This window comes from Hydractinia symbiolongicarpus, chromosome 4 (assembly GCF_029227915.1).
Source record: "Hydractinia symbiolongicarpus strain clone_291-10 chromosome 4, HSymV2.1, whole genome shotgun sequence".
Taxonomy (NCBI): Eukaryota; Metazoa; Cnidaria; class Hydrozoa; order Anthoathecata; family Hydractiniidae; genus Hydractinia; species Hydractinia symbiolongicarpus.
The window spans coordinates 2,014,010-2,032,568 of NC_079878.1; the positions used below are offsets into that span (position 1 = coordinate 2,014,010).

Sequence of the window (18,559 nt, forward strand, 5' to 3'; positions counted from 1 at the left end):
TTATATACATTTTTCAGATATTAATAAAAATTCATTAAAAAAAAGAATGTTAGTTTTGTTTGTTGGTAAAGATATGGTCAATTATTTGAAGTTATACACGGTTTCAAGCAACTTTTTTTTAATCTCACCCAAGTATAACATAGAAATTATCCGGGAGATAAAACACTCCGCAATGTGCCAAAAGCACCGACTATTATGTCCAGCTTCTTCATCAAGTGAAAAAACAACTCTGGTTTACCTAGGTTTTTTCGTTTACACGATGTCGTTGTAGCATCGGAGCAAAATCACTCTACACATCGGAACGAAACAATTTCGTTTTGTAAAACAGATGGGTTTGGTTTGGTATGAACAGACACCAGATCTGGTATATCATTTTGGAACGATCCCTATCCGCAACAAGTAAACGTGGTTGGTAAAATGTTGCTTATAGTCAAATGTTAAGATATACATTACATTACAATACAATGTTTTCTTTCTCTTTTCTGTTTACAAGTATTCCTAATGCATTATTAGAAATTACACCCGTCTTCATGCACATCATCAGCTAAAAAAGTAAGCAATTCTTAACACGTACGGGTGTTATAATTTACATGGGCATTACTGTTTAAGTGTTAACGATCTGATAGTTACACTATATACGTTGTGTTTTAAAGAGTAGGGGGAATGAATCTGCGTTCTTAACAATAGAGGAATCCAGGACAGGGGGTATAAAAAATCGATCATGTTATTTTGGCGGGTATATACTTCGCCGTCCTGATTTTAGATTTGCGGGAGTTCAGAAATTTGGTTTTGGAAGGGCATTAGGTGTGTTGGCCACAAATTAAAAGACATACGTGTAAAAATTCATTAAATTCTATCGTTGAGCTTGCATCTAGATCAATTTCTTTTAGGATTCTTTCTACTTCCGTGTCTGATACTTTGGTTTTACCAAGACGTTTGAGTATCGTCGACAATTCTGATCGTGTAATATGTCCTATGTAAAACACATGAAAAGAATTTCAAGTTAACGTTGCACAGAGACAAATTCTAACAAAGGGCAATTAAAGTAACCTGGTTTATAACTTTCACAAACACCTACTATGTATAGAAATTGTATAGGATAAAAACTTTGGTAAGATTTTTTGTCAAATTCGAAGAGTATCATTTCGCGACAGTTAATATTCGCGACAAAAAAGATCACTCAAGTTATACTTTGATATTAAATAAATACCACGAATATCGCGAAACATAATTTCTGGAATTTTCCCATTGGCGAAGAGTTTCTACACTTAAGGTGTATAACAACCATTCGTTAACATACCGTTTAGCTTAAAGGATAAAAAAAAGAGAAGCAAATGTTAAGACAACCCTGACCAAATTTTTCTTAACATTGTCAAAGAAGTCGAGAAAGGTCCAGACATATTGTGTACATTTGATATTTGCTTTCCTGATATGTAAACTACAAATATATTAAAAGTAGTTTATATGAGTTAAAGTTTCACCTTTTTTCCTAGAATCAAAGTCCTGAAACACTTTAGCATATTTCTCCATGTCTTCTTTATCTACGTTATAGACAGCAGTTTGAGCTGGATGGTGGTTAGAAGCCATGGTTAACAAAAATTTGTTCGCTTCTTCTATTTCTTTCTAAAAAAAATAGCTAAAATCTATCGAGAGCTACTCATTTTTCGTTTAACCTAATGGCTACTTTGGTGTTTTTGATGCTTACGTTATTGCTGACTGTCATAATCTAAATCACTAACAGAATCTGTTCCACAGAAAGGAGAGGGTGGGGTCCCACCCACTACCCCTTCCTTCCCTACCCCACCCTTTCCTATTTTTCACCAAATAAATACTTTGCGATGAGAAAAAGAGAATTTTGATCACGATTTAACATTAACAGACGTACCTTTCTTCTTTTGTTATCCCACTTGAGTTCATCACCCATTATCTGCACAATAGTGGGAAGGATGCTCTCAGCTGCTTGCGTGTCCAAGAAAGCAACACGTAAACGCCTAGCAATCATATCAGTCGCGGTACAAGCGTATTCCTAGCAAGTAAATTAAAAAAGTAAAAACAATGTACATGAAGCGTACATACAGCGGTCGGATGCAGACAATACTCCAACTGGGTATTGTCTCTTAGTGGATTTTAAATTCCATGGAAAATGTAGAAATTTTCTCAGAGAATTCTTTCTAACTCGGTAATATCATAAATTAAAGTAGCTGAGCTACCTTTCGTTGACTAGCATTGGCAAACACACAATCCATTTAGCAAATTTCGAAAAAGGTTAGGAGTTTAAATAACCTAAAAAGGAATCCGAGGTATAAAATGATGTCTTGGTTTGCAATAAAAATTTCTTGGTACACATATAGATCCTACATGTTTACTCACAAAATTTGATTGTAAACCGACATGCAGAACCCAAGTTATGGGATCATCAGCAAAAAAATAAGAAGCCTGGGGCGAGCAAACGAGTCTCACTTTGACAAAAAAATTTATGTTAATTAATTCACCTTTACAATATCAATGCATTGATAAAGTTTGAATGTCTATCCTTTATCAGGTCGAAAATTACTGAGGACAGAAAATGTCAAAATTTGCTATCACTTAAATGACATAATAATTTTGCACCATATTTAAATCTGAAATTAAGATTGAAAATGTGAATATCTTAAGAACGAAAAGGGTATTTTACAAAATTTAAAAAGACTTTGAGCTCTATAATATAAGTCCAACATCATTTTATACCTCGGATTCCCTTTAAGCTATGCACGCTGTACAATATTACAAACATTGAAATACATACCCGTCGAACACTATGCAGAACTTCTGCTTCTATGTAAGGATGATCGTCACATAATTTCCTACCAATCACAGGCCAGCGATTTCCAGTTAAGGCAGCGACTCTTGCCACTTGTGGCGCATTCACGCCATATGCATGCGACAAATGAATCGCAACCTAAAAAGAGAATCTAGATGAGTTGGAGTTATATTTTTCACGATCTACATACTTTATTATCTTAAAAGCGTTAATTGCAGCCTCCTAAATTTCCCACGACGGCATTGCTGGGCATTGTTGGGCGTAATGCAAACAATCTGCTTTTATCAGGTTAGTTATTTTAAATGGTGACCACCACTTTTTTATGGTTAACACACTGATTGGATGTGAGCATAAAACAATTCATTACTGATACTTTTAAAGATGAAACTTTCTAACTGTTTCATAGTTCTTGCAGTCATCAAAATTTAGAAAACATTTAGAAGATTTGGCATTTCCAATTAATTTTACCTCAGGATCGAATCCATAATCTTGGACCAGTCGCAAATAATACGTCGGTGTCCAGCCTTCGGCACCTTCGAGTAAAGCACCATCAGTGGCGCTTTCTCCACTTGGATTTAAATTACAAGCTTTCACTGCGGTATCAACCGTGTCTTGAGCCATTGATCGGTAAGTTGTCCATTTACCACCGGCAATTGTTACTAATTTGCTGTCACTCACATTGATCATATGATTACGAGATATTGACTGTGTATCAGCAGATGATGGATCTACAACTAAAGGTCGGATACCACTCCAAGCTGACAAAACGTCACCACGACGAACTGAAGTGAATGAAAGAAACGCTGCTTAAACGCGGTGGACGGAAGTAAAGAAACGCTAATTTTAAATTTATTTCACACGAAAATAAAAAAATGACTGAATGAAAAGTTGTCATAACATCTGAAAGCAACTAACAATAGGGTTATCGAGTTTCACGAAAATTGAGTTTTACCATTATCGAACTTTTAAGTTTATTAAGATTTAAGGTTATAGACTTTTAGGTTTATCGTGTTTTAAGTATGGAATTTTTAGGTGTATCGAGTTTTAAAGATCATCAAATTTCTAAACTTATCGAGTTTTTGAGTTTTTAATTTTATCGCGATCTAAGGTGATCGAAATTTAAGGTGATTGAGTTTACGTGGAAGCTTACGAAGCAACAACAATTTTATACCTTGTATATCAGGATTGACATATCGTTTGACTTCATTCAAAATGAACTGTATTTCTTCTTCAGACGGTTCTGGATTATACGTGACGTCACATTTTTTGTCAGTGGTTCCAACAATGGTTTTACCTTCCCATGGCAAAAAAAATATAACACGCCCATCGCTTGTTGATGGGTCAAGCAATCCCATGTCTTTTGGGCTAAATAAAATATATTTGCAATACACATAAAACGAAATCTTCAGCGACTTTTAAGATTATTATGCGATTTTTAAGTGTTATAAATTACCCAGGAATGAACGTTACGTTTGTATAATCGCTCACCCTTTTACCATAAGCTTTCAATGAGCACCCATTAATCAATCAGGGAGTCGACTTAAGCGCTTACTTCAAAAGCGCCAAACAAAAACACGTTATTTTCAAATATTATGTCACAACATAGCATTTTGTTAGTGTTTGTAATGACTCATTAATTGTTGTCTTATTTAATAACAATGACGTTTTTCAAGCTACACCGGGCTCATGGTATAATCTGACGATGTCGAAGGCGTTTGTATGTTTTGTGTTTTCTATTATTATAGTCGGTGGCCCGTAGAAAAATCGCCTGTCCTTTTTATACCGCATTACGCGCGTCTCGTTACTTGAGATAACAATTTTAGTGACAGATAGACGTATGGGTATTATAATATAGACTCTTACGTTATAACTATTAATTTGTTACCATTTGTGTTACTTTTAATCTCGGAAGTTGTTGTTAAGCACTCAGAGACAAAATAAGAAGCCAGTTAGAGTCCCTGGTACATTGATCGAAAATTTCATAAGTGCACAGGGCGATTAATTACTGTTAAGTTATATTTAACTTTTTATTCTTGCTTAACTAACTTATTACACCGAAAATAATTAGTGAACTTAATAAGCGGGATTAATTATGATACATGAAATTAACAAAAAATTATAAATTTCGCTATTTAGGTGTGTGGTAATTAACACTAATTTTAAAAAACAAATATTTAAACCGCATTATATAACGCGAATTTTTAGCCATTAAAAAATTCCTTTTCTTAAGATTAAATTAATTTATTCATTGAAATAGAGCCATGCCGTATCCATTTGTTCAAGGTGGATTAGAAATCCCAATTAGGGTCACAGTAACCTGGAGTGACCCTGAAAAACTGTCAATTTTAGCTGACTGGGAATATGTAGATGACTCTAAAAAAATCTTGCAAATGTTAGGGATGGAAAAAGACGAGGATGACGAAAATGACGATGAAGAAGATGAGATTGAAGATGTGGAATTTTTATCTTAATATACTTGAAGTATCACTTGTAAGGACTTTTGTTAGAAATAAGAAAAGAACACTCCATCTCTCTGTTTTATATTTTTTTGACCACTTTCTAGATTAAAAAAATGATCTTGAAATCATATATTTTTGAAAGGTATTTTGCAAAATATACATATAAAAAAGATGCGTTGGAACATACAAATGTTTTTTTTTAACGCGAACCATTAATTAACGGAGAACAAATATATGTAGGTATTAAATTAACATGCTTTTAACTAACTCGAAATTTTCAAATTAGCGTCAATTAGTTGACTAGTTATTTTCGTGTGATAAGGTATGATGTTAAAAATTAAGTTCTTCCAATGACATCCTCTTGTTATTCCCTTTCAGAATTTACATTTCTCAGGGTCAAAAAAAAGAAGTACTAGCTAACAAAAACTGTCACCACTCAAACGATGGTTGACCAAGACTTACCAATAGTAATCTGGTAAGACAACATGCACACCAGAAGCAGGCTGACAAATATTCATCGATTCTTTGTTATCTAATTTTCTGATAGCGTCGGTGAAAGGTCCAGTAGCGTTCACAACACATTTTGCTTTCACATCCCATTCCTCACCAGTAAGCGTATCTCGTATATGCGCACCACAAACCGTTTCTGTATGATCTACATAAGCAAAAGGTAAAACAACCTAGCAATTTCTAAAGAGCTAGGTAATTATTCATTTTTTGGAACGATATTAAAACCAACATCCTGTAACTCTTCTTTAGGCTATTTTTAAAAGTGACAATTTTGGCTTTTTTTAAAAACTGATTAAAACCGATGGTCTTATAACAACTGCAGTTTAGCAAAAGATAAGATCTAAAGTTTCACTGCTTTTTTACTAAAAACATACATTGACTAAACTTTTAAGCTTAATTAAAAATTAACTTAAGCAAAATCATACTGTTATCATCTTTCTTGAATAGTAATCTTGTTACTTCAACATGATTGACGCAAGTTGCACCTTTTCGAATTGCAGTCATTGCAATCGCTAAATTCATTCTTGAATCATCTTGTTGACCTAAAAAAAACCCACAAACAGTGATTGCTTTTCTACAGTTGCAACAGTACATAATGTTATATATTAATTCCCTTGCGTGAGTAAAACTGTGAGTCCACGACACGGAAATCACGGGTCACTTTCTTATGACGTGGCTGTACGCTAAAATTTAACTAAAAAGATTAGGGATGTACTTCATAGAAATCGAACATAAACATACAAAAAACTCTATGTTAGCATATATATATAGGTATCGCTACATATGAAACGGTATTAGATATTCACAAAGCATACGGACTGTTAAATGAAGTTCTAAATGAAGTTCCTAGCATAAAACGGAAATTGTGTTTACGAAAAAGATGGCTGTTCTTTTTGAGTATTCTCTACTCTTTCATTCAAAATAAATCTTCAAAAAAACATTTGAAGAAGAGCATGGTTTTATAAATTAATCATAGCAAGGTTCTGTAAGGTTTTTTCATGTTTTATTTTCAGTTTTGATTATATTATTGTTGCCAGACATGTTTTATAGCTAGCATCATAAAAAGCCAACCACCACCAACAACTAGCTAGCTAGCTAGGAATATATATATATATATATGTAGCCATGTTCTTTATACCTAGCTAAGTCTCCAGTTTATATTTAAGTGACTAGCTATTAGCTGCTGTAGCTAGCTAATGCTAGCTTTAAACTAAAGATTCCCAGTATATATATTCCCACAAAACACATCAAACGTTATTAACCCTGAAAATTTTATACATTTTCCTGGGTTTTTTTTGGTTTGCGAAGTTCTTTTCCTCCAGATATTCTGAAAATAAAGTTCAGAAATTTCTTATTTTTAAAATGTAAATTTAATTTGTTTCAAATTGTGGGCAAAAACCTTAATCAGCATGCTAAAAGAACTGACTTTTCTTAATTTAAAATTACTAAACACAACCATTTTCTTACATTTAGTGTAAAGTTTTGCGCGTATGGCTTATATTTAATACACCAAAAGAGCTACTTTGTTGATTTCAATTTTATACTCTTTGTAAGCTATTTTTTTCTTCTTTTTGACATTTCTGTTTTACCACTCAATTTTTACATTTTATAAGTTATTTGGAACAGAATGGTATGAAATAGACCAAAATACCTGATCTTAGTTGTTTTTAATTTACAGGCTGTGTCTGTGAAACTTTAAGGGGAACATTTGGTGGAAGACAATGGCATGACATATACTGATAGAACTGATTTGTGTTGTGTTAGATGTTATATCTGAACCTTTTTGACATTTTATGTTAATTTTGCGAGGAAGGACCATATATATATACACAGAAGAAGAATTCAATTTTACACCTTGCAAGCTTTGTTTTTTTATATTTTGTATAAATTTTTACTGGGGAGGACTCCGTGCAATATATCGAAATGACTGATCCTTCTCGATTTAAATTTGATGTGTTCTAAATCGTATATAGTTTTGGAAATTTTGTGTAAGATTTAATGGGTAAGGGCTAGATGCAATATGTCAAAAAAACTTTTTTTGTTGAATCAGAAGCACTCCCTACAACCATTCTTTTTTTTACAGTTTGTGAAGCTTTTGTGAGGAAAGAGTGTATGCAATATTATCGAAATAACTGATTTTTGTTGCAAACTGTTTTTCTTTGGCATTTTGGATTAAAATATTGTTTTAGAGGGCATATGCAGTAGATATATGTACTGAAATAGTTAAATTTTGCAAACTTTGATTTTGTCGTTACCTCTCATTTTCTACATTTTGATTAAACTTTTGTGGGAGACCGTCGGTATGCGAAGGACCAAAATAAGAGATTTTAGTATTATTTAGAATTTGTATTTTGTGTTGCAAAATTGGTGCAAAAATTGACATAAAATGAACTTATATACAGATTGATTGCTGTTGTTTAACATGACTCATTATGACTTATATATATATTTTATGAAAATTTGTGACAGAATACTATGTGAGATTTGAAATTTTGTTTACTTTATTGATGGTAAAACAGCATGCAAATTGCTAAAAGGACTTTATTAATTTTAGATTTAAAAACCGTTATTTTGTTGGCATTTTGTCTAAAGTTTGGTGAGGAAGGACTGTATGCAATATATCAAATAATGTTTTATTGCATTATAATTTGTCCTTGCAAATCCCTTTTTTTACACCTTAGATAAAAAATTCTGTCAGAGGCACAATTTATTGTTTATTTTTCACATTGTGTGTCAACCTTTGGCAGGGTTTGCAATAAACTAACTGATTTTAACATATACAATGAGAGAGATTTGTGTTTGACATTGATCAGCTTTTTTGTATATATGTGGCGTTTTGAGTGATTTGAATTTTATGGGTGAGATGTATGTTGAAATGCTTTTGGAAACTTCTTTCCGAATAATTTTCGCATTTGTCAGATGGTCAGAGCAAGTAATTTTAGTAGATTTAGATTTTAAATGTCACATAAATACTGCAGTTGTTGAAAACCTTTAATTGTTTTGGTCATTTATATAATAATGCAGATGTAAGATGCGCACTGCTGTATTGTTTGTTTTTTGATGGACATATATCTGCTACATAAATTAAATGGAATACAGTGGATTCTTCCACCGGAAACAGCTAGTATATGTATTAAATAAATTAAATTGTATGAATTAAATTTTGTAGTCTTCGTTTTTAAAATATTTTTTCACTAATTATTAAAACTAATTTATTAAATTCACACGGAATAAAATTATAATAATTTGTTAATTTCATTTAAAAAGCAGTAATAGAACAGGCAACAGTATACAAAAAAAAAATTAGAAAAAGAAACAAGTTATCGTCTACTGATTGTGTTCTTACTTGTTATATGAAAAAAAGAGCACTTTGTGGTGAAAATTTACAATTCGAATTTTTTTATTAGTGGAACTTTTTCCTAGCAAAAACTCTTCAATTACAATATTAGTCATGGAATTAGTGCTTCAAAGCATAAAGTGATAGCTTTTATCACTCACCGTCATAATAAATTATAGCCCCACACAGATTTTCTGATTTTAACATTGGAAAACTTTCAAGAGCTTTTCTTTTTCCCATAAAGTAACTGCTTTTGACCTGCTGTCTTCCCGCTACAAGATCATACATTTTTATACCAACCCAAAAGTAAGGAACTTGCCACCACCTACACAGATGTTAAATAAAAACAAATATAAAAATACCACGAATAACAGATGGGCTTGTTGCTCGTTGTTCCAAAAAAGTCTTCAAAAAATGCTGACTTCTACATTTTTTATGGCAGCAAAAAACTGTTGGCAAGAAATTGTGAAAACTGAATTCACATAGCCAAAGTATTAAATCCCAGCAACAATTTTTTTTTCTGCCTTTTATTAACTTTACTTGTACGCTAATTAAATCTCTATATACAATAGAGATTTAATTAGCATACACCACATAAAGAACATCAATGAACACAAAAGACCTTTCAATGTTATGTAGACAGGTGGAGAATAAAACGACATTCGTTTTGACGCATTTAGGGTGTCAACACCTAACTATTTTGGCTCACGGGAATAAACCTTTTGACCTGGAATTAAAAGAAAGCCTTCTCATTATGCGTGATATAAACATTTTTAAAACATACGTTCTATGACGCTACTGTTTTTCGACATAACATAACTTGCAATTAATACTTTCACGCTTTATTGAAGGTCATACTATATAACTTTCAAATTGTAATCATTAGTTATTCTTGATAATGGGTGTTGACAGCCGAAAGGCATCAATAATCTATGTTAAAAAGTTAATATAGATTGTTGATCACAATTTGCTATTCATATGGTTTCAGTTAATAAATTCATCTCTGAAACAGTTACACCAACACAGAAATAAATGCCTACTTGTATACTGGCAACATGATTGGAAGAGGGGTTGCTATGTGTGGTGCGATAGCCAGTAAATTTGCTCTCTCGTGTAAAGCTTCTTTCACCATACGGTACTAAACAAAAGTGATATGATAAAGTTTTAGAACAATCCTTACAATGATAAAGATTCTTGTCTTCAGAGCAAAATTTGCAGGACATAATCTTCCACAAAAAATTCGGCCAGGACATTGTGAGGATATAGTAACATTCCATAGCCAGTCTTTAGTATAAGTAAAATATCTAAGGCCAGAAAAATTATCAACACTAATATAAACTTGATTTTCATTTTTCGTATTCAAATAAATATTTTTGTGAAGAAATAAGCATATTTATGTAAAGACTTTTATTAAAAATGACTGAGATTTGTATTAAAGCTTACTTGTTCTCTGTCCAGTTTCATGATTGCTTTTTGCAAGTATCTTACTCCGCCATGAATGAGTTTTGTGCTTCGGCTACTTGTGCCTGCTGAGTAATCATATTTCTCAACTAACGCTGTTTTTAAACCTATGGTATTAAATTATCTCAAATACAATAAGTTACTGTAACTCAACCAGCCAGTCCAAAGGCATGAAATACGTTTAGGCCAGTGGGAGTTTAAATATTTTTTTTCGGAGAGATCAAAAACTGCCTTGTTGAAAATTAATGACAATGCACTTTAAAAATGTAGTTATGCAAGTGCCTTGAAATTTCAGTTAACCATCAAAACAATTTCAGTTTTGTAAATTATTATTACTAACAAAAGAAACGTTTCCATTATCTCTACAGATTTAACAAGGAATAAAAACAGTGTAACAACCAGTGTTCACAGAATGACCAGAGAACCACCAGTTAACAACGAGTTAAACAGCAATCTACCCAGAATGACTAGAGGGTGATCATAGAACCAACAGTATAGCAGCAGAACAGGCAGCCTAATTAATCACTATTAGAGAAAAAGCAATGGGGAGAAATTGGCAAAAATAAAAATCATTTCTAAAAGATTCACATTGTCCAAGAGCAAGGTTTCTAAATGTAAAGTAAAGGGAAATAAAATGTAGGAAAGCCAATTTTTCACAGAAGCTAAAAGACACAAAATAGTTATTAAATTACTGTGTTTATATGCATACTGCTGGTTTTCTGGTCGTGCAGTATACACTGCAGTCATTTTTTCTTCTGTTGGGTTAATAAAAGAAGTGAACAAAATCAAAAGTTTTATTTCTCATTTGCAATGATATTAATCAGGGTTAAAAACACAATACAACAATGGAGGCCGAACTATACTTAGAACCAACTTTATGTCACTAAAAAAATATAATTATAGAAAATCATACTTAAAAAGAGCAACAAAAGCTGCTTAAGTTGAAGTAAAATAATAAAAAGAACAAAATGTTTTAAAAAGAACTATGAACTTTGCTAATAAAAAACAACATACCTCGTGAACATGCATCCAGAGCTACACCACACCCTGTAGCACCACCACCAATGACAAGGACATCATACTCTGTTTCTCTATCTTTTAATGATGTTAACAGATCTGACCTAAATTTAAAGACCTAAAATAACTGCAATATACAATATAAATAAAAATAAAAACATATTTTCATGATGTTTGTCACAATACCTTGATGGTAGAGGGGTTTGATATGGGTTTATTGATACATCAGGAGATGCTTTGACATGCTGTAGTTGACCCTGAAAAATTTGATTTTACAGAGCACCAATATACACATGTAAAACATTGTGCGAAGAAATATTAGCTCAAAAAACAAGCCATTACTTAAAAAATCTACCTGGTCTAATAAATATGATTTGACTGTCCAAGCACTGATTACACAAATTCCCAAACCAATACCTTTAGCAGCAACTCGATTCATTGTTTATTGTTTTAATATACACTAACAAAAATCAGGAGAAAATAACTGGGTGCTAAACTATAACAAAAAATTTATTTACTAACTCTTTCTTTAACTTTGAGGATGGTGAAGAGGGATTTTATATAATATGCATTAGACACAACTGAATTCAAAATAAAAACAAAGCAAAGATATTAGGTAAAAACAAAACAGGTGGAAATCCCAAAAAACCATTAAAATTGCACCTAAAATAAGAGCAGTAACACCTGTCCAAGTATAATTCACTACTTCATCTCAACAGACAATCAAGGATGCACAAAATGACAATGTGGGTAAATAAGATATGCCCACATGGCCACATGGAATTTTCAAAGTAGTGCAAAATTTAGATGTACGAAAAAATTCATAAAGAAAATAATAACATGGAAAAGGTTATGTAGGAATTTGGGCTATCTAGTTTAAATGGAAAAAATAAATTTGGTAGCCCACTAATTCTCAAGTATTTGCTATTGCAATGAAGACCTATTATTGATGGTAACTTCAAAATTAGCTTGTTTTTTGGAAATAGAAGTGTCATATGGGGTTGGTAACAATCGTGAGACTTACATATTAAATTTTAAGTAAATAGAGCAAGATGTTTTCTATTTGATGCCAAAACCCTAAAAAACCTCGTTTTGGCACTTTCAAAAAATGTCACACTATTTTTGAAACTGATCTCAGGCATTGCTTCTATTGTGCAAAGATTAAAACACTGGTGAAAAGAATCATGTGTATTGATAAACAGTTCAGGATATAAAGTACCGCCTGAATGTAACTTTACATGTACGTAAGTTTTAGGAAGTCATGTAACGATCTTATGTCTACAAAAAGAACCTTCATATATCTTTTGTTTATACACGAACTTAATTGCTTTCTATTGCATCGTTGTGCACCAGTCATAATAATAAGATTTGATGAATTCTTTTTTTGTCACATGTAACATGCATGTTATTTTTTAAAAGTGGTAAAGATTGAGAAGGTGATTGAAATATATTAATTTAGAAAACTGAACGAACATAACTAATTAAATCATTAAATTGATTTTGTGTTTTTGAAATCCAATGGTCTTACTATTTAAAAAAAATATAAACTAATGCTGCTACTTTTTAAAACTTGGTAATATTTCTTTATCATCGAAACATACTTTTTATCATGCAAAACTTTTAAAAGTTCTTCTTATAAAAGGTAACGCTTAACAATACAAATGGAAAAACCCTACGTTCAGGACTTTTCTGTTCATGATAAGATTTAAAAAACAAATTAAATTTCGTTCTTAAACTTTTAAAATACAATCTAATAAAGCATTTCCATCACTACTTTTTGTTTAGAATGCAATCTTAAAAAGGTTTTCTGTCGCCATTCCTTATTCTTAAATTTTTAAAACGTGATGAAAAAAAGCATTTCTGTCACTACTTTTCGTTTTTACACTTTTACAATGCGATCTAATGAAGCTTTTCTATCACTGTTCTTCGTCCTTAAATTTTTAAACAAGACTTAATTGTCTTGGTAACTCAGTAAAAACACACTCATTAAGAGAGAATACTGTATTATGACACAATTTTTTGCAAATAAAATCATTCTCATGGAACGCAATTTGTAAATTTATCCCTAAAAATTAGCGTCGGCAAAATAATTAAATTCGATTTTTAGTAATTTAAGTCATTGTCACTAACTAAAATCACTCAGGCTACTGAAATACTGTGGTACCATTTGATTCGTAATAATAATTGAAAAAAATTGTAACAAAAAGATGTCCAGAAGTTCTTTCTCCCACACAACACAATAAGTCAAGCCGGCAATATTTTGGATTGAAATATTTCGGGAAATATTAATATACCAAGTAATTCAAGTTTTTATATTTTTCTTTTATGTGTTTTTATCTATTAATTTCTTATATTATGAGTATAACCTTTGGACTGAATAGCTGATTTTGTATGACTTAACGAAAAATGTTGGATTTTTTTTAATGTTTGGTATCCCTTTTTTCCCTGGTGTACTTCTGGAATGGCAAAGCAATTATATAGTTTTAGCGTATTTCCCTTTTCACGTAATGGTTGTTAGACACCTTATATTATTTTTGGACATTTTCCATTTTTATTTTATAATTTTTTTTGTTGTACATTTTTAGACGTTTTGTTTCAGCGGTTCTAAACATAGAAAAATGCAGATTGTGAGCAACCTCGATCCCAGGGATTTTTTCTCTTTTTGCCATCCTGTTATAAGAGACAGGGAGGGGTTGAGGATAAAATGTGTGTTTTGAAAATTCAAATTACTATGTTGTATGTTTTTGTTTGGTATCCCTTGCATCGGTTTAATGAGAGATTTAATGGATTTTTTCTTTTTCACGGGAATTCAGATAACTGTTAATTTCTTATATTTTGTTTAAAACTTTGAAAGTGTTGCTGTATCCTAGTATTTCTTATTTATTAATAAAATAATTAGTGTCTAGGCAAAAAATTTAATATATATATGTTATTGCCACTTAAAACATAGCTATGTAATGTTAGGAATTGCAACTTTTCTTTTCAAAATATTTTACTTGGACGTTGATATTCTGCCGGTGCCAGTGGAATAAGTGAGGGTATTTATTCCGCCGACACTAACCAACTACTGATATTAGCCTGCCATTACTATATAGAATAAATCTGCCGGCATTAATAGCGAAAACACGATAAATACACCAAAAAGGTATTATTTTCCAAAAAGTAAATATTGTACATAATTGTGGCATAAATACAAAAAAACTTAAAACATTTATTCCTATCAGGATCATTTGACTCTTGCACAATATCCATAAAACTTACGTCATGTGCCATTTTTCCTAACAGTGGCCGCCAATGACAAAACCACCTTTCTTGTTCTTTTTTTTTCCATACAACTGCATTTTCCACTCAAACGTGGAAAGCTTGGTAGCATTTTGCTCTTGAGCTTGAACTTCATGGAAATCAATTTCCCGCTTGAGAGAAAAGATGTTCAGAATAAAATGGCTGCTGAAACAGAAAAAACCTTTGGCTACAGGTACTTAGCCGTTTTTTGACACGCCTGTATTCGAAACAGAGCCTCGATGGTGGCCCGCCCCAGCAACATGTAACTGAATTATCCTCAAAAAATGCAGACACCAGCAATGCCTCTGGTGAGGAAAATCCTTTGCTTCACAAATCTACCTTTAAAAGTTCAGAATAAACGAGTCGTGTTCAAACGCAAAAATAAAACTTTTGGCAATTTAAAAAAGGACTCATTGGATTTTGTCTGCACAGAAATTAGAAGCCAAGTACAGGCTAACCAAGTAAATAACTTGAATTTACTGGAACAAACCATGTGATTAAGGAACCATTATTTCATGCCATCTTTGTTTTCCTTGCGCTCTTGTGTTTGGATTGCTGGCTCTTTGGACCCATTTCTTGTTCAAGATGACGCGAATGCTACTTTGGGTGTTTTGGACCCAGTGCTGTTTTGGATAAAATCAAGCCTTTGGAGTATGTTTACTAAGAACTACTCCCACTATCCTTAAATTCGTCATTTGTCCCAGACACAGAGGGTAATTACGATCTTAATGTCGAACTATAGACAGCGTCCCACGACTTTCCTTAAGTAGGAATGTCTCGGATAGATCTAAGATTAAGGACTTCGCCTTTTTGTGCCTGGAATGAAGCAACTATCTGTTTTGCCTCCTTTATTTTTATCCACATCATGCCACACAGCTGGTCACCTATCAAACTCTAGTCACCCAGTTTGCTAACAATGACGTCTTCTCTGCTGTGTGTGCCTTTGACTAACTGCATATACTGCAGTTAGCTAACATTTCTTTGCGCCAATGAGACCAACTTATGATTTTCTTGTTACCCAACACTGAAGAGGGGCTCCCTTGTTACCTAAGTCGTATGCTTTTTCCAACCCTGTATCGACACATCTTCGTATGCATGTTTCAATTGTGGTCAGCGAGGACATTTTGCCACCAATTGCACTAGGCTTCCCAGTTTAGGTGGTTGTGGCCAGAGTCTCGGAGTGCTTTTCCAGTTTCCTCCAGACAGCACTTCTAGCAGGTCAGATTTCCATCCACTTCAGGGTTTGTTGGCGGTTTAATAAAGGTATGACCTGCTCCAATAGATACGTGACCTGCTCCAATAGATGCCCTTTTCCACACCTGTTCCCGTTGTTTAAAAAACCATCCGGCACACTATTGCTCATTTAGGCTCTCTAAGCCAAGTGCCCTATAATTTTTCCCTATTCAAACCTTTTTTTATGACATGCCTAAGCTCTGGGACATTCGATCCATATTAATTTAAAAAGTGATTTGTGTTATTTACTGTAGTCATAATTGCTAGACTAGGTCCTGTGGTTACGTACACACTTTGTGTTGTAATATGGATTTTATATATGTCAAATATTTGACCTTGTGTTTATTTTGGCTGTAATAACTATCATAAATTAGTTTGTATGTGTATCTAGGCTTCTTTGCATGTATGTATATCGTTGACGCATATAAGCTGGTACTCCTGATGACTAACTTTTTCATACAAAATACCCACACTAATTTGGGGAAATATGGAGATGTTGAGATTCCTATGTCAGCCATAAAAAATTTGGACAGATGCGTGTGTGAGGTGTGTGTATGTTATTATTGCTTGATATTATTATCACTTATTATCATTACAGTGAGGCACACCCTTTTATAAATCCTGATATTATTATTATTATTATTATTATGTGGTAACACACGCTAGGCCAATACTGGGCCAGCTTGTGCATACCACCTTTAGCTCCTGATTATTGATAACGCATGTTTATTGGGTGCAGAAGACACCATATGCGATTATCTGTTTATAGTGAAGTGAAAGTGTACCTTCATGATTGAAGAAGAAAGAAAAATAAATATCCTTTATGCATGAAAATAAATGAAATAAGCAAATAATTTACAAAGTAAATAATAATGAAGTTAACAATTACTAGTAATAGATAAATGAATGTATTAGTAGTGTAATGTACCTCGTGAATGGAAGAAATGAGAATGTAATTCCTGCATAAAGAGATATGGGTAATTCCTTTGAAACCATCCACAATATATGATCAATGAGGACATTATTGTGAGGAGCAACCATTACATGCATACTCCTGGGTAATTATCCTCTTTGCTTTGGGCAAACATTTTGGTGTGATTACCTTGTTATGATTGTGGGCAGCATCCCGATCCATTCTCCAAATTTATAGTCCTTAAAATTAGAATTTTTTTACGTCGGCAGTTTTATTGCCAACGTAAAAAAATTCTAATGAGAAAATATTTTTTGTAGTAAAATTTTTCAGCTGGCAATAACTTTCGTCATTCACTTTTCATTAGGGCTAGACCTCTCATAAATTCGATGCATTGATCTCCTGAGACGATGACAAATGGGAATAGATTACAAGTCTTATTGACATCCCTGCCTACCTTTCGTTGGGTTAATAGTTCACTGCCAACTGGCTTTTTATATTTCAAGGTGAACTCATTAGGTTAGGGCAAGGTTGTATATGTATATAAGGCTCTATATCGCAGAAGTTGCCGGTGTCATGCTTCAAAAAAATGTACAAGAGACTTAATTGTTAGAGTCTTCGCAGAACAACTCTTGTAACAAAACCGAGACCCTGGTAATGCAAATGCAAACCGGGTTATCCACATTGAAGCCAGGTATGAAAAAAATGATGTGGCTTCAATGTGGTTTATTTCTGGCTTTATAATTTTTGAAAATATATAAACTGGCTTCAAATTAGATTCTTCTGGCTTCAAAAGATTGAAAAATGTATGAACTGGCTTCAAGGTGGATTCTTAAGGTTTTAAGAATCTTTAGGAATAATAAAATTTAAAAGGACAACCTTCTGAATATTCATAGCCTTGGAGGTGTAAAAGTAGCACCATCATCTTGAGTGGGACGAGGTTGATTTTCCTCCCCAAATCACGTTCTTGTGGATTTTGTTTAATTAAATCTCCTGTTATATTTATTTATCATATATGCATGTTGAACATCCTATTTATGGCGCCGTAGATTAGTGGTTATGTTCTGCCCAGATTGCGAAAACGACCTGTTTACAACCGGGACAGCCGGATTATGTACGCACGGTCCGATTATGTTTTTTTGCACTGTTATGTCGTGGTGACCGGATTATGAACGCTGATATAAATAGCTGGGAGACAGGCTGTGATTGGCATTTTCTTCAAGCTTTTGTAAATTAAACATTCTCTGGAAGATAGAACACCCCTAAAAACTAGACATGGCGAAACAAAAAAGTGTCGACGTAATTCTTAGTATAAACTACCCTTGTAGTAAATACATTTCAACATAATATACTTTGAAGCAACTAAATTTCACGGAACCTAAATTATTCTTTTTGCGGGAATTAATTTTGGTGAAAAGTTATTAAACTTGCGAATCCCAAAATTTAGTATTTGCCACGAATGATATAAAAGCAGTCAGCCCCAATTATATTTGTTTTATTTAAGTCCTATAATTGTCGAATAATATTTGACTGTCATACATAAGTCGGCC

General features: G+C 32.8%; 1 protein-coding gene across 1 annotated transcript; it reads right to left on the bottom strand.

The window, feature by feature from the left end:
- Nucleotides 1–432: 432 nt before the first annotated feature.
- Nucleotides 433–18,007, bottom strand: LOC130640826 (glycerol-3-phosphate dehydrogenase, mitochondrial-like). The gene is made up of 16 exons (XM_057447393.1): nucleotides 17,889–18,007; nucleotides 11,940–12,044; nucleotides 11,771–11,841; nucleotides 11,582–11,688; nucleotides 10,550–10,674; nucleotides 10,147–10,244; nucleotides 9,268–9,431; nucleotides 6,195–6,311; nucleotides 5,722–5,914; nucleotides 3,972–4,165; nucleotides 3,269–3,582; nucleotides 2,786–2,938; nucleotides 1,886–2,026; nucleotides 1,482–1,623; nucleotides 834–973; nucleotides 433–544 (listed from the first exon to the last, which is right to left on the bottom strand). The coding sequence occupies exons 2-16, from the start codon at nucleotides 12,021–12,023 to the stop codon at nucleotides 455–457; spliced, it is 2,133 nt and encodes a 710-aa protein (XP_057303376.1). The 5' UTR covers nucleotides 12,024–12,044; nucleotides 17,889–18,007; the 3' UTR covers nucleotides 433–454.
- Between the last annotated feature and the right edge of the window lie 552 nt (nucleotides 18,008–18,559).

What these genes read in the sequence shown, in the direction of transcription:
- LOC130640826 (XM_057447393.1), bottom strand. Translation starts at nt 12,023, where the DNA reads ATGAATCGAGTTGCTGCTAAAGGTATTGGTTTGGGAATTTGTGTAATC. An exon ending in GGCTATAATTTATTATGACG is followed by an intron (nt 6,312 to 9,267) that starts GTGAGTGATAAA and finishes GGTTTTTTTTAG; the next exon opens with GTCAACAAGATGATTCAAGA. An exon ending in TGTCAATCCTGATATACAAG is followed by an intron (nt 3,583 to 3,971) that starts GTATAAAATTGT and finishes CATTCACTTCAG; the next exon opens with TTCGTCGTGGTGACGTTTTG.